General features: G+C 38.5%; 1 protein-coding gene and 1 long non-coding RNA gene across 2 annotated transcripts; both read right to left on the bottom strand.

Moving 5' to 3' along the window:
• Positions 1-22: 22 nt before the first annotated feature.
• Positions 23-2,313, bottom strand: LOC136691071 (uncharacterized). The gene is made up of 4 exons (XR_010801827.1): positions 2,253-2,313; positions 1,487-1,603; positions 993-1,184; positions 23-149 (listed from the first exon to the last, which is right to left on the bottom strand). It is a non-coding gene; the product is annotated as an uncharacterized lncRNA (long non-coding RNA).
• A 1,012-nt stretch (positions 2,314-3,325) lies between these two features.
• igsf8 (immunoglobulin superfamily, member 8) lies at positions 3,326-14,251 on the bottom strand. The gene is made up of 6 exons (XM_066666467.1): positions 13,749-14,251; positions 10,507-10,887; positions 9,445-9,897; positions 7,456-7,866; positions 6,497-6,922; positions 3,326-5,680 (listed from the first exon to the last, which is right to left on the bottom strand). Exons 1-6 carry the CDS (start codon positions 13,846-13,848, stop codon positions 5,547-5,549), a joined length of 1,905 nt encoding a protein of 634 aa, XP_066522564.1. The 5' UTR covers positions 13,849-14,251; the 3' UTR covers positions 3,326-5,546.
• Between the last annotated feature and the right edge of the window lie 453 nt (positions 14,252-14,704).

The following is a 14,704-nucleotide window of genomic DNA, read 5'->3' as shown; positions in this document are numbered from 1 at the left end:
GAGAGCTAGGCCTGATGAGTTCCTGGTCGCAAGGCTTGTATCTTCCAGAATTTGGTCTACTGAGGGAGGTTGCATTTGCTTGATGTGTTTCATTGTTTTTGCATCAACGTTCTTCTCTGTCCACCATCGCCTGACCCCACTCTTTTGAGCTGAAAGAAAGAAATAAACACCTTTCTTTATTAGCCAGTATACCAACACTTTCAATATTGGCACAAAGATGATATATCAAGATGTCAAGAGTCCTATTTTGAAACATTAAATGTGGAACCTGGCCCAGAAAGACTGGAATATTTCTGTCCAAATACACCTGACTCCACTACGCAGTTTATTTTCAGGAAATAAGGTACTGAAAAGGAAGTAAAGCTTGTTTGTACATCTTTCTAAAAGTATTTGTTTGTATTATTCATCCTTTAGTACTGGCAGCATCAGTTGATGACCTGTGATGGTTCTATTGATATTCACAGCACATTCACCCGTGTTAAATAGCGTTCATTTTTATGACTCACCCTTTTAATTTAAATCTTTAGTGCTGATTGAACACTGGTGAATTTGCTGTTTTATAAACAACTTAATAAATGTAGAATAAATGATAACATTCATGAAACGTTTTTATCTTTTTCAGACATTTATGGAAATAGGCTACAGGTGTAATCCTGTTTATACAGCTATAGCTTCTCTCAGTTGTTCCAGTCAAATTAACTTGTTTCCCCTGTGTGGCCAGGTCACTAGAGAGTGCACATTTTAGAGATGAGGGACAGGGCAGATTACATTCACTCTTCCTGCAGCAGACGATAAACCAGTGTGTCATACATTCTGAAAAGCTGTCATTAATTAAAACCAACAATGTCAATGAGCCACTAAAATAAACCAGTCACAAATCTTGTGGTTTGGTCATTTTCTGGGAGGAGATTTTAACGACTGGACCTGCAGAGGCTTCAGGATGAAGAACATTTTCCCCACAGACTGAAGGGGACTGAAAACTACTTGCTTACCTGCTGTCTTTTTTTTAGCTTTCTTAATCTCAGTATCAAGTAGATTCTGACAGAGAGCATGGAGCTTATTGATGCAACACTCGAAGTTTAACATCAGCTTTTCCAACAATTCCTCCATGTTCTCAATCCACTCTGTGCTGACCACCCCATTGGAGTCCTCTTTCTGTTGATCAGAGTCCTGTAGTGACTCTTCTGTAAAGGATAGGAAATGGAAACGTACTCAGAACATTATAAAACAAAGTCTCAGACATTAGGCAACATATTCGTAACTGTGTTACATATACACCAATCAGCCAAAACTTTAAAATAACTTCCATGTTGTAGATGCCCATTGTAGTTCCCATTTAATTGTACAGACATGGTGGACTTCTCCTTTAAGACAAAGGTGTGTGTGTGTGTTTGTCATGAATGGTGCAGTCAGCCCTATGCAAAAATCACTAATTTGACTACATTTTCAAAGTAAATGTGTCATTAAAAAAGATGCTGTTACTCACTCGTGTCGGTGAGCCACTGTAACACTGAGCGGAGGTCCGTCTCTCTGTCCTCGGCTGTGGTCAGGAACGCTTTAAAACGGGAAAGCAGCGCCCAGCGCCGCTGCCTTTCTGACACATCTGGAAGAAACAATGAGAAACAGCCTTCCTCCTCCTCAAAACCGGAACCAGAACCAGACATCTCCCTCCTCTCTCCTCATTAACTACAGTCCTACTGCTGCCACACAGAAAAATCAAATTGAGGCTAAAATAATCTTAAATATATTCCAGAGTCACGTGTAACAGTCCGAACACCCCTGGTCACAACGTGTTTTGATGATTTTCTAAGTAAAATATTCTCTACAAAATGTAAACAAAATTTGATTTTAATCAATCATCCCTTTATTAATCTCTAATATTGATCTATTGCACATTCAAGAAATAATTTGTTTTATTTGTTTAAAGGAGAATAAAATCATTTCCACATGTTAAATTACTATTATTTTTCTATGTTAAACAGCACAAATAAACTAACCCTAAAATATTTAAGCAACAGTTGTAAATTATAGCTCTACTGACAAGCTTTAAGATTATTTCACTTGGAACTGATTAGGTGATTTTTTTAAAGACGTGGAAAACACATTAGCTGCTGCAAATCCAATTAATTTAGAGTACCACAACACTAATCTCCTGGAACATTAAAGCCAGATTTACAACTTTAAGAAATGGTAAAGGCCTGACTGCAATAACGAGGCTGTGTAAAAAGAAGGCAGTTAAAAAAAAATCTTACCTCAGTTGTTAACACGCTCAGAACACAACAGCGTTTGAAAAGTCTACATTCAGTGATGTCTGTGAAGAACTATATTATATCAATATGCACTGTGCTCCTTCAAACCTAAGTCCATTATGTACAAACAGGGGAAGGCTTCTGTCTGCTGCATGTTTCAGAACTACATCATGATGATGTCACAAACCCACTTTGTCCAAATGGATGACAGGAATATTAAAGGCTTAGATCACACACCCCTAAATATTACCTGTCAAGGGTGACGTTTAACCTACAAGGTCAAGGGCCAGTTTGTCACTCTTATATTGATTTATGATTAGACAACTGGCCTTACAACATTTCTTATAAAATGAATGGTACAACACATGGAGCTCGTAAAAACTTCCACTCTTCACGGAAGGCTTTAAACTCGATGATGATTTAAAAAACACCATTAGTGTAGTCAATCACAGACTATCACTGATTAGTTCTGAATCACAAACTCAAATAAAAAAAAAAAAATAAAAGACGTTTCATCCCCTACCAGAGATGATTTTAGAGTTCAGCTGCTCCAGAAAGTCTCAATCAGTTACTATTTTCTATGCAGATGATTTAAATAGTGTGCAAATAAACACATTTGTCAACACTAGCCAGACATTAATTAATGTTGATTTAAGTCACTCTAGCCTTTCTCGCATCTCAAACCACTTTGGATATTCCACCCACCGAACTGACACACACTGGATATTTTTAGTTATATATGCCCTATTCTGTGTGGAACCTAGTCTCAGATCAGCAGCTTCTGAAACACTCAAAGCATTCCACACCACAGTCAAACAACCGCACCAGTCACTTAAAAAACATTCTCCACCCATTCCGATGTTTGTGAGCATTAAGAGAAGCACGATTCCAGACACTGCACTGCTGACAATTGACTGGCTTCTCCAAAAAGGCGCATAACTGAGCAGGTGTGTAGGTCTTTTAAATAAAGTGGCCAGTATACATACAGCACTAAATACTGTTGAATAATACACTGGAATATATATATATATATATATAATTTCATTAATAATTGATTCACCAGTCCTTTGAGTCTTATAACTTGTTTTATTGATTTTTTTATTCATGATCCTGAAGCAGCATTACACAGCACAAGCAGACACTGAAAAGAATCACAGTTCACTGTCAGTACTTGTAAAATGCAGTGGGTTGTGGGTAGCTCCTGAACGTACAAAAAACACAGCACAGAGCTTTGAAAACATGGACATTGGCAGCATAATCATTATTAGAATTCACATAAATCCAGAAAAGAGAGTGCAGTGTAAATTTGTGTGTAACTTCAACTCAAATTACATCTAAACCCAAAGCACTTTCATGGGTTATAGCTAAAACTCACTCCAAATCGGTCCATGAAGAGAACCACAGAGTAACAGTACCACAGGAATCAAGAACACAACGGCCACTAAACTTCAGAGGACGAAGTCAGCAGTGTGGCTGGTAGATTCATGGAGGGGAGTGGTGTTTCTGAAATGTAAACATTAGGATTAAGAGCCAGCAAATACAGCATTACTCTCTGTCTTGGCCATTCTGCTCTTGGTCACATGGTTCTGCTGTGTAAGAGGATAAATCCTCTTTCGTGAGCCAACTGCTGTAAATAACTGCTTCACCACATAACAGCAAATGTATGAACTACATTAATATTCAGAGGAGAGCTTGTTAACCTGAAAAATCACTAATGCATCAATGAAACAAATTATGCTGTGACTCTAAACAGGTGAATGGGCCACAATCCCTTTCTCACTCTCTGTCTTATGCTACTATACTATGGCTAAACCCACATACCAATCCACCAAAAAAATAAAAATAAAAATAAAAAAATGACAAATACAACCATTACGCGTAAAGGAAACATTTTAGTGCACAATAATTAGCCGTATTTACACAGACTACAACAAAAAAAAAAGAGGAAATTTTAAATTTCCTTCTAAAACATAATTATTTCACAGTAACAGATCGACAGCAGTGGAATGCAGGCAAGCCACTAAACCATTAAAACACAAAGGACTTTTTAAAAAATAAAACCTTTTTTTTTTTTAAAGACTGAAGACAGTTTTAAGGAACACTTTGTTCCTTGTCCCACTTTGGCCCTTCAGACTTGACCAAAAAGCTTGGCATCTATTCAATGTTGGTCTCATTTGGCTCCGCTGTTGTTAAGAGCAACAGCATTTCAAGTAGAGTCCCTGCATTTCAAACCTTGCCTACCGACAGCTTAAAAGATGTTTACATACCAATAATCCTTCATCACTGTGTGAGGGGAGCAGCTATCCACTTTTCAGCACCAGAACATTCAGTGTCCCTTATAATAAAGTGGATGACTTTCATTCTGGTGGTCAAGTTTACTGTACAGATTATTTGTCATTGCTGGCTATCATCCTACATATCTCTTAAGTCTATTGCTATAGTAGTTTGGATCTGTTCTTCAGTGTTTCTAAAGAACAGGGCCGCCACACATACAGTATTTAGTCTATTCCGCCCACTGGAAACTAGTTTTTACCAACAAGGGGTGGCTTGATTACTGGAGAGATTGTATGAACAGTGTGTGGGATGAAAGTGAATAGGTACCTGGAAGGGCTTGTCTTTAACTTCACAGAATTCAGTGCAACAGTTTAGGTAATTGCATAAATACCAAAAACGCCATGGTGAAACATTTATGCCATGCTATATAGGAACTCTCTATAAAATGTTTCTCATACAAAAACAAGGATTCAAAATATCAGAACACATGAAAAACACAAAAATACATTTTTCAAAGTGGTTCATTCTTGGAAAAAACAACACTGCAAGGTGCTGACTTAAGATTTGGCCCCATGTGCATTCAGTAACAGCATGACGTCCGTAACCAACCATGGTTAGGCCATCTGTTTAGAAACAAACAATTTAGAAACAAAGAGTGAAAGCAGTCCGTGTGCAGAAAGCAAATTTAGCCTCGGTCACCTCCTTTCATCGCACACGTTGCTTGTGTACACTTTGTGTGAGTTCATATTCAACCTAAAAGTCAAGAGTGTTGACAAAGCGAGTGAAACAGTGTGAGGATGACAAAGCTGTGTTTCACACACAGCTGAACAATGGTTACGGTGGTGAAGAAGCAAAACAATTTTGTGTACTTCTTTTTCTCTCTTTTCTGTACACTATTAGCTTAGGCTTGCTACCAGAAGTCGATACACTTCACTGTTCCATAGAAGTCCAATTTCATTCTACGCAGTAGTCCATTTAAGACCTTAACTGCTCTTTCAGTACCTTTTGTGGGGAATGAACTTCCTACTTCCTTATATGGGAGCGCTGCTTTGCCAGTCGTTTCATGAAGCAGCAGGTTACCGTGGCAATGATGACCACGCCCACAAACAGGGCAGAGGATACTCCAACCACCAGCGGAATAAGGAGGAGATCAGCAACTGGACAGGACAGAGAAAACATTAAACATTGGATTATCACGCAGTAATACACACCATGCTAAAAGATGCCCTCAAATGGCCTCTTGCTGGTGTACATTGTGTTGTTGCTGATAAACCACAGAACAGATATTCTATTTTTAAAGATGTATAGGGGAATTTAAGCCTAATTTTCTCAAAATGATAAGATGTTCAGAGTATGGCACTAGCATCACTGCATCTGCCTCATGAAGAGCAGCGGTTTTACCTATTCAGCTCTAACTATTAAAGACACTGTCCACTCATTTTCATTTTTTTCCTCTCACCATTAAATGTATGCTTTGTAATAAATGTAGTCCGAAGTGGTGCAGTTTTGCAGGTTTTTGAGTTGAGCAAGGCTACTTTTGGCTGCTGTGATGTGTGAGGTATGCCAAAGAACCGTTCAGAATTAACGGCACTTAAAAAAAAGACACTTCCATCAAGTGTATTCAGTCTCTAAATTCTCCTCAGTGATAAAGCCTGTGCATTCAAAGGCATTAAAATCGCTACAGTACAAGTGCATTTCACAAAATTCCCTGCAGCCCACCCTCACATTTGGGATGCAGACGCCAGACAGGGATTTTAGAGGTTTTGATTGTCACTAAACTACATTATTGTATGAATATATGTTTAACATATGGGTAAATATGATTAAAAATGTGTGGAGACTGGCTTTAAAGATAACTCCACTTCAGGCCATATCTGGCCCATCCAGAGAACTTAAGGCAATGAAACTAAACAAATTAAAAAACAAACATTTAGAACACTAGTTCTGATGGTGTTTTAATTTTTTTTACTCACCTCGTGCATACAGGTACACACGCACCATGACTGACTCTGCCCTGGCACCTGTGTTGTACCAGCCTCCATGGGGATCCTGAGCCCACACTTCTGCCTGACACTGGTAATACCCTTGATCTTCCTCATGCGCTGAAAAGATCCGCAGCCTGTAGGTGTTGGCAGAGATGCGGTCCACACTCAAATCACTTCCGTTATTGTAGATACGAGTCATTCCATCATAGGTCAGAATGGCAAGGACACTGCTTTTAGTGTCCATTTTAGGTATGTCTTCTTTACTCTCAAGCTCCTCTTTCTTTTGCAGCCATCTGACTTCTACATTGGAGGAGCCTGTGGTCACCACGGAGACGTTACAGAGCATGGTAACCGTGCTCCCTCGCTTTAGGAGTGGTCGCCTTGGCAACTCTACTACTGCTGATACAGTAACATCTGCGCAAACACAGAAAAAAAGAATCCAGCTTACACCAAATCTTTGTATCAACCAATCATGTATTGTTTACAATCTCACGTTGGTATGTAGCGCTTCAAGCGACCGTATATTAATTATATATATTAATTACATTAATAAAAATTCGCGAAAAGCGAACTGGCGAAGGATGACTGTATTAAAATGTAATTTACATCAGGATGCCACTTGGAAGAATGGCAGAGGAAGAGACAAAATGAGCGGAAGCCAGAGAAGCTTGGTTAACTTGAATGGTTAACTTGAATTATGCCTTCTGGTTTCATCTCATCTTGCCTTATTCTGCCCTCTAATTAAATTCTGTTTATGGAACAAGCTACTTCCCCTTATACAGTGCAACAACGCAAAAGAATCCTTATTTCACACAGTGTACGCAACATTGTCTTTAAAAAAGATAGAAAACTCATTCTTTTTGGACAGCAATGATATATAAACATTGCATTTTCTCCATAAATATGTCTTATTAATAGACCCTGTCCTCTATTTAGCTCCCACTCACCTTTACTCTTCAGGCTGACCGTTACTCCCTCTGATCTCTGGGTGATGGTGGCAGGGCTGAAAGGTCCAGGACTGGGATGTCCAGCGTACACACTCACAGCGCAGCGGTAAACTCCAGCATCAGCTGGGTGGGCAGAGAAGCGTCGCAGCGAGAACCTCCCATCAGCCTCCTTCTCCATGCTACCCCCTCCCCCCTTGCTAGTGTCATCCCCCCAGCTCACCACTCCATCAGGACCCATCCGGGCAACCTCGACCTCTACACCTCCCGAAAGGCCACGCCGCATCCACTGCACCAGCAGAGCTGAGCGGTCCCACGGGCCAGCACCAGACACCTGGCACAAGAGGCTGAGAGGAGAACCCAGCTGCAGAGAGACTTCAGCCACAGGCCCCGCACTCACAGAGAGTGTGTCCGCTGGTGAAAAAAAAAAAGATATTATTCACTTATTAATACACAGTCAATAATGTAAAAAATGTAACCGGATGCTTTAAGACAGTGATGAAAGTTTTGCTTAAAAGAGAATTCCACAAATACTCTGAAATATCTATAAAAATTTAAGATATAAACAGAATCACAAATTCTGTGGTAAAATGGAACAAAAAAAAGTGGTAACAGGATTCAGACATTCAGAGTGTTTAACACCTCTAAAGGCTACCATACATATGAAATATTGAATGGGAATTAACAATATATACAGAAAATTAGAAGACATTCACTAGTTGTTTTAAATAGTGAATGAAATGTAATTTTTTTTTATATATTAGACGTTAGTAAAGATTTGGAAGTTCCCCGACACTGCAGTTTTACATCAACTCATGACAAATTACTTAATTGAGAAAAGTCAGTGTAATTCTCCCTTAACAGTGCACAAAATCTTAAAGTTTTTTTTTTAGCTAAAAGTTTGAAGGTGTGTTCTTAGCATCTCCCCTGGTCACATATAGCAGAATAAATGTTTTTAATCAGTAACTATTTATCGAACATCTCTGATCCCTAAAAAACAAACCTAAAAAAGTATTATTAATGTGTGAGCCTTGAGGCTTAAAAAACACAAAAAACTGAACCACTAAAACAGAAGTACAAATATGCATGCGAAATAAAGAAGCAGAAGTGTCTGCGTAAAGCCCTTTGCATTTTTAAAAACAAACAGGAGCAAAATTCCTTATTTGTTTCTAACCAGAGGTTTTGAGAGTCCTGTACAATTTAAAAAGACATTGAAACAACATGGCAAGTGCCTAATCTCTTCCCCTATGCTCAATCTAGGACTAACAATGTATATTATAGCAGTGTGAGCCCAAACAAAGTTAGGACGTGTTTATTCTAGTAATTCATTCAATTGCATTTTAGTGTTCACACTGACATTTTAGACATGGAATCAAGAATTGTGAATAAAATAATAACTGGGACAAACTTTCTGAGCCAATTTTTATACACTGTTCAAACTGAGATTGTGGACTTCATACATGTCTCCTTCTATCCATATTCTAGACCAATAAACAGTATGTTACTGTGGACTGGCTTTTCCAGGATGTGAAAGGGAGTAAAGCCAGTAGTGCTTTATTTTTTTAAAAATTGATGCATATTTTTTGTGATACTAAGAATGGGATCAAAGGAATGTGTATACTTTGTTGTAATTTGGTGTTGAATGCAGGCGTAGTCTTTTCCTCGAACCAAAGCAGAAGAAAGAATGGTTTATTCTGTGTTTGATCCGATTAGCCATGTGTGGTCCAGTTTGTATTTAAACAAACTGAAAGAGTTTTCAAATCACAGCGTTCATAGTTGTTCTAACAAACCACACAGCAGCTGCATCAGGTTATGTTTTAATCAAACCAATCCTGCCAAGCAGCTGCAATTCAGACTAAACTGCTAGACAACTACTGGCACTGTTTTTGAAGTGAAATTTATGACACTCAGGCCTTAATTTGGCTTTGCATTAGTACACACCAATAACAAAAACACATAAAAACTGATTTGAAAAGATTTACAATATCTAACCTAGTGACTGGACGGAAAGATTTCCAAGCTCCATGGTTCTTTGAGCAATACGTTCCCATTGGCTGGATGGGTCAAAGATCCATTGCACTGCCTCGCAGAAATATGAGCCAGAATCCTCTGGGGCCAGCACACTCATCTTCAGCACATACAGGTCTCTCCCGCCATCTCCACTTTTCTTCTCCAACATGATCTCACCATCTTTGTACCTTTTCTCATAAGAGCCACCTCGGCCAGGTGTCACACGCAGCTCGCGGTCGATGGAGATGATCTCCCTCAGGTTATGTCCCAGAGATCCAGAATCAGTGCTGCCTCGCACCCCAAACGTGATGGACAAGTGAGTGTGCTGCTGCGACTGAACAGATGCTGCACATGTCAACTGAATCTCTGTTCCTTCTGGGACAGATTGACCACTCAGAATGCGAGTGTGTGTTATCAGCAGTGTGTCTGGAATCACTACATGGAACAGTGAAAAATATAAGGATATGACAGTACAAACACAGCCAGTAATTTGTGTAATAACGCGTGTACAAATGCAATGATGTAGCATGCATATCTAATGAGCTTCTCCAATTTCATCTGAGCATTTAAAGTGAAACCAAAATAATTTGTCAAATCGTGGAGAAATGAGATTTCTTAATGCTTTGACTCAGAATTCAACTGAATTGGAATGAGCAATTTAGATCCCTTATGATATGTCCTTCATTAAAATGTAAACATGCACCTCAGGCTAGATCTCACTGCCTTAGCGTCCTTGCCCCTAAACTGTGTAGTGCAAGTTACTCAGTTCTTTATAAAGGCTCTTCAGGCAAACCATTTGGTTAAAATCTTATCAATCATTCCATAAATATATAAATAGATCAATCAAGCTTTATTTATTTCACTTTGAAATTTGGACTTTATTCCTGAAACATTACAGCTCTTCAGTGATTTTTGTTCAGTTACAAACACTGCTCTTCATTCTTTCTCCTCAATATCTATACTTTATTTGATGGCACTAAACTCAGACACTATGACCTGCTTTTATTTTTGCTAAATATAACATAATGATGATGACTGAAGTACCTTTGACCATTACAGAATCACTGTAGTTGCCCTGGAATCGCTGGTCTGTGCTTGGTGTGTAACACTCGTAGATTCCCTGATCATCCTGATGGAGTCTCTGAATAACAAGCCTGGCTTTGTCATCTGAGTCTCTCTCCACCCGAACCTCGCCTGAGCGTACACGCGGCTGGAACGGAGCATATGGAAACCCCGGGTCTCTAGTGGACACCACACCCATCTGCCTTCCCCCTGGACCCTCTCGGTACAGGAACCACTCAAAGTCCTGCATCCGAGGACCATCATAACCAGTCACGGTGCAAGGCAGGGACAGGGGGAAGCCTGCTACACGGTAGAGTGGACCAGAAGGAAGCTTGACCTCACGACACACAACAAGCTGGGACTCTATCAGAGTGAGAGTGAGAGAGAGAGAGAGACAGAGAGCGAGAGAGCCAAAACAAATGGGAAGAGTTAAGAGAGCAAAGCATGTTAAATATATCAGCTGAGCACCCTTTACATATTCACCATGGCAATCAATAAGTGGAACAAAACAAATTGGTTTTAATTAGGCCATTGATGAACAACCCACAGAACAGAGGAAGCTACAACATACAACTCAATAAGACTATTCCTGCAGTCACGCCCTATCACAGTTCAACATACAACAAGTATTATGGAACAAATATGGTGGAACACTGCACATCATATTGGAATTAATCTGTTACCAGCATTTGGCAAAGTTTATTTACAAAGTCACTGAATAGATTATATAATAAACAAATGGATGATCAGATGAGTCAGAGATATTGAGAATATACTGTGCATGAATTTACACATTAAACGTTAAACATTTGGTGACCAAGCATTTTCAAAACATTTTTAAAAAATGTCTTTTGTGCTGATCATATTTTCTCTCTGGTGTGATGTCAGAAGTGTGATACTGCCAAACAATGGTTTAGAAATTGATGAAATTATAATTACTCTTTACTCTAAATTGGATACTTTGAAAACCTGACCGTTGCAAAATACTTTCCAGGTATTTTGCTTTGTAAGTTAACACAGAAAAGAAATCAGTGTCTCCAATCTTTCCTCATAAACAGCAAACCATGATGTGTATGGATGTTAAGAAATGTGCATAATGTAACAGCCATTAGCTTAGAAGAAATTTCTTTAGAGGATCCTCACAGTCAGGTTCTCCTCTCTGAGATTAAGGGCATTGTTTACTGATGCCCAATCTACAAATTATACTCACCCACCCCTCACAATCCCACCCATACTGCCTGGCTACCCAACCCCCAAAGCTGCTTTAACTGGTCAATTTGTATAATAGAGCTTTATGCAAGAACTAACTAGCTCCATTCTCATACCACACTCTGAAACTATGACATCAGTACTGTGAACTCATGTAGCTTATCTCACAGCATCAAGAGAATGCTAACTCACTACTCTTCTAAACGGACCAGGCAGAAGGCAATATATCAAACAGGGCAGCACAATACTGAGAAAAAGACTGACATTGCAGTTATTTGTACTGCAACACAAGTTGAATATGGCAAATTATATGAACATTCAGTGGATGATTTTAATAGCTTTTCTGGAAAGAATGCATCATTCTAGACTGATTGGGGAGATTTATAGAGCAGTGCATACCGTAGTATATAAATTAAAATTAATTTTAAAAATAGCGGATGAACAACTACTCAAGATTTTGTTGAGTGCAAATGATACTTTATTGAACTTTAATTTCGCACTAATGGTTTACAAAACACAAGCAGGGTTATGGCGTCAAAATAGTTTCTAAAATTCTGAGAAGTAAGACAAAAAAAAAACAATAAATGACATGACATTTTGTAATTGAGAAACCTGTCATTAATATTGAGAGTTATAAAAGCAGGTTTGTAAACGGAATATTTCTGTATATAATCATCTATTTTTAGTGTAATATTCTTGAAGAATCCATTTTTCGCTTTCATTTCGCCTTTTCTCAGTTGCGCTTCTCTCAGTCTCGCTGTTGCCTCCAGAAGTTTCTCGCTTTTTCTCTGTTGTTGCTGACAGGAGTTTGTCAAAACGGTTGCTGACATACTGACTTTCTCAACTTATCTTGAAGTTTTTACATATTGAGAAAAAATTATTTTAGTTTAAGAGATAATTGTCATAAAATACTGAGCCATTTGTTTGGCATCGTAAGAAATTATTTTTAACATAATGTCGATATTTTGATAGATACTAAGTCAAACTTTAGACAAGACAAGACTTTCAGCATACTGTTGTCAAACAGGTGCGACTTGGTATGCACTGAATACTCCTCCATGAAGTATGTTCTGCATAGGACAAAGTACAATTCTACATATCCACCTGCAGTGACTGAGCTCATGGTGGTGGTGATGCCCTGCCTACTTCCATCGTGCAATTACTTTACCTTATTTGGTCACTGAGCCCTGACACACCTAACAGGAAGACTGTGTGATTACATGGTGAAGGTAAAGGCACACAAACACCTTAACGCAACATGTAAAACCTGAAAGACAAGGCCGGTGTATGTGGAGGTCAATCTGAAACGGGTCTTCCCCCTTAAACTAAGGTTAGCAGTACAACAGGCCATAATACATTGCCACTAGGTGTAGGGAAGAAGCAGTCCTCATGAACCTATACTCAGTGACACTTGTGCATAACTATTGGATAACTATCCAAAAAATAACAATGCATTAAGTAGTGATTTTAAAGACGTTTAAAGATGTTTTAAATCTTTTAATTTATTTTATTATTAATTACAGTGACATTAGTATAGCAAGCATATTGTACTGTACTATTAATTACCTACTCATTTCATTAGATGAAATGCACAAATGAATTTGATAATAAACTACACATAAAAGGCACATACTGGCAAGATGTCCTTTACATGCCTTATTTGTACAGTGTTGTATTGTGTGTGTATTTAACTATACTTAGAAATATAAAACATATAATTTAGTGTATGTACAATTATATATATACTGAAGACACCAATGAAGCACATATTAACACAGCTAGACAGTGTTTTAACGTTAATATCTTAACATTGTATTGAGAATAGAGGCGCATATATATATATATATAAACTTTAACATCACAAGTGACCAGATTTACTGATTCCCGCTGCCTTACGTGAGTAATAGCCATGAGCAGTAAATCTGATCAAACCCCGGTTTTTATGTGCTGTTCGAGGTTATATGGAATCTGATGGTGGATTAAAGTAACAGATGGGTGATGAAGGCCGAACTCACCCCAAAGAATCCCGACGATGAACAGCAACAACATCGTTAGCCGATTCGGAGCCATTTTCGTCATCATCTTCACCAAGCCGAAACACGGTCTTACGCCCATTCACGTTTGTAACTCCTCTTTAGGCGGTATTTCACACACATAGCCTCGTTAACCTTCTGCTAGCCCGTGATTGGAAACGCAAATCCAAAATATACGCAATTAAATGGAACAGTTATCTAAATAGTAGGACCAAATGAAAACAACGAGGTTAAATCTGTTTCGAAAGCTCGCCCTGCTCCAGTCAAACCCTGATAATACAGCTCAGCTATGTTAACTCTACAGCTCACTATCAGTGGCCATACACAGCAGTGCCACTATTCCTGGGTTTATTGTCCATTTCGGCGATCAAGACAAATATGTTTTACCTCCCAGTTAGTATGTATTATATTGTAAATTAAAATGATATCTTTCTGTTTCAAAGCTACTCGATTGTTTATCCGCACAGCGGGCGGTTGGAAGGGCTCCGAACCGTTGCCAAAAAGAATTGATTCTCCGACTCCAAACGAATAGGAATTGAGAGTCGATTCAGTGAATTGGGAATCGACTTTGCACAGTAAATCTATACTTTAGGCTTATTTTATCTATCTAACTGGGAAATGCTGCTTTGCGGAATATATTATAGGGATAATGCATGAGTTGGTATTTGTAACTTTGGATAAATTCTAGAATAGAAATGTATGGCATTATACATTTAATAACATTTGCTGGTACTTAATCTTGTACACAGGGAATGTTGTTTAAATTATACCTCTCCCATTATGTAATTTTGCTAACACTAAATCTGCAGATGTATTTGCTAAATTGTTAATGTCATTTAAAATGAATTCAAGACATTTTTGTTGGGCTATGGTGCTTTGTGTTATGTTTCTTCAAATCGAGATTATAGTTTGGAGGCGATTCCATCGATTCGAGTCAC

The sequence above is a fragment of the Hoplias malabaricus genome, chromosome 3 (assembly GCF_029633855.1).
Source record: "Hoplias malabaricus isolate fHopMal1 chromosome 3, fHopMal1.hap1, whole genome shotgun sequence".
Classification (NCBI taxonomy): Eukaryota; Metazoa; Chordata; class Actinopteri; order Characiformes; family Erythrinidae; genus Hoplias; species Hoplias malabaricus.
This window is presented reverse-complemented; position numbering and strand designations above follow the sequence as displayed.